The sequence below is a fragment of the Brassica oleracea genome, chromosome C3 (genome assembly GCF_000695525.1).
Source record: "Brassica oleracea var. oleracea cultivar TO1000 chromosome C3, BOL, whole genome shotgun sequence".
In the NCBI taxonomy this organism is placed as follows: domain Eukaryota; kingdom Viridiplantae; phylum Streptophyta; class Magnoliopsida; order Brassicales; family Brassicaceae; genus Brassica; species Brassica oleracea.
The window spans coordinates 42,075,506-42,077,182 of NC_027750.1; the positions used below are offsets into that span (position 1 = coordinate 42,075,506).

General features: G+C 48.0%; 1 protein-coding gene across 1 annotated transcript; it reads left to right on the forward strand.

Moving 5' to 3' along the window:
- The first annotated feature begins 214 nt into the window (after positions 1–214).
- LOC106330650 lies at positions 215–1,370 on the forward strand. The gene is made up of 2 exons (XM_013769090.1): positions 215–691; positions 762–1,370. The coding sequence occupies exons 1-2, from the start codon at positions 215–217 to the stop codon at positions 1,368–1,370; spliced, it is 1,086 nt and encodes a 361-aa protein (XP_013624544.1).
- The last annotated feature ends 307 nt before the right edge of the window (positions 1,371–1,677 follow it).

Consider the following 1,677-nt stretch of genomic DNA (forward strand, 5'->3'; position numbering starts at 1 on the left):
CATATTTATTTTTCGTCAATATTTGCGTGTTCTGATTTGCTTGGCGTGTGGTTTAGCAGATATCTGGGACCTCTAGGAAATTAGGGTTTTTCCTAACTTTCCTAATTTAAATGGAAATCGACAGTGCGAATTTCGGTTCCCACAGTTTGGCGTTAGAAGGAGGGGGGGGGGGGACGTATCAATCTAACTCTCAGCCACCAATACTTGATCAAACATGTCAGCCGACGATGTCAATAACCTACAAACTCGTGACGGCACTGCCGCCGATGACAACGTTGACAAGACTCCAGCAGGGAACGTAACCGTGGTCAACGCTGACGAAAACACCGCAGCGTTCGAGGAAGTCAAGAAGATGTTCTCAAACTTCAAAAAGGAGTCAGCAGAACAAGACAAGGTCATGAGTTTTCTCACTAAACAGGTTGAAAGCCTAACAGCGAGAACCAGGGCCGTTCTTCCGCGTGGAGCAACCCGAATCCGCGGAAGAAGACTTGATTTCATGCCTCCTGTGGACGGGTCTGCCAACACGCAGGGAAAATCGTCTGGACAAAAACCCGACGAAACTACTCCCGTGCCAACGCGGAAAGAGCCGGAAGACCTTCCTCCCATCGAGGAAGGTGAAGAGGATGAAGAAATCGAACGCGTCGATTTGGATTCTAGCAGTCACGCCGAACCTACGGACGAAGACACAGATGTGCATCCACGACGAACAAGGAGCCGTGCGGCTCAAGATGATTCCCAGTTTGACAATCCTATAACCCAAGAGGAAGAAGCCATCTTCTGGGACAAACAGGAGGAACTGGCCGAAGAGCAAACTCGGAGTACTCGCAGAAACGCCAACAAGGTTGAAATCTGCTAGCCAAAAATCCAAGATTCGCGAGGAGGCTCGAAAAACGCCCTTCACCACCCGCATCACCAAAACTAGGGTTTCGGATCCCGGAAAAGTCAAAGTGGCTCCTTACGATAGTACAACCGATCCTAAGGCACACGTGCAGGCTTTCCAGATTGCGATGGGAAGATCCAAGTTTAGAGACAGCGAAAGAGATGCCGGTGAATGCCGCCTCTTCGTCGAGAAACTCCGCGGAGCATTGCTTGAGTGGTTCTCTCGTCTGAAGCAAAAATCTATATGGAGTTTCCGCCAACTCACCTCAGAGTTTCTCAAACAGTACTCTATGTTCATAGATCAAGAAACCTACGATGTCGACCTCTGGAGTTTATCCCAGGGAGAAGACGAGTCTCTCCGCGACTTCATAAAACGGTTCAAAACCGTGATGGCTAGAGTCAGCGGAATTAGTGACAAAGTGGCCATATATGCGCTCCGAAAGACGCTTTGGTACAAGTCGAAGCTCAAGAAGTGGATAACCTTGGACTAGCTGCATACGATCCAGGACGCGCTCCACAAAGCCACAGACTACATAATCATCGACGAAGAGACGAAGGTCTTCTCGTCAAAGGATCCTGGGTCGGATCAGAAATAAAAAAAGAAAAACCCTCGAAATGACAAAAAAGTCTATCACGGGGAAGAAGAGACCCAGGCTGGTATTCATATTATTTTGCAAGTAATAAGGTAGAAAGAGACGTTTTATTAGATCAATGAGCTGGAACTACAACAGTTTTGAGTAGGAACCCTAGTTCTAGCCGCCTAGCTATAATCTCTAAGTCTCGAAGTCTCGATCCCCT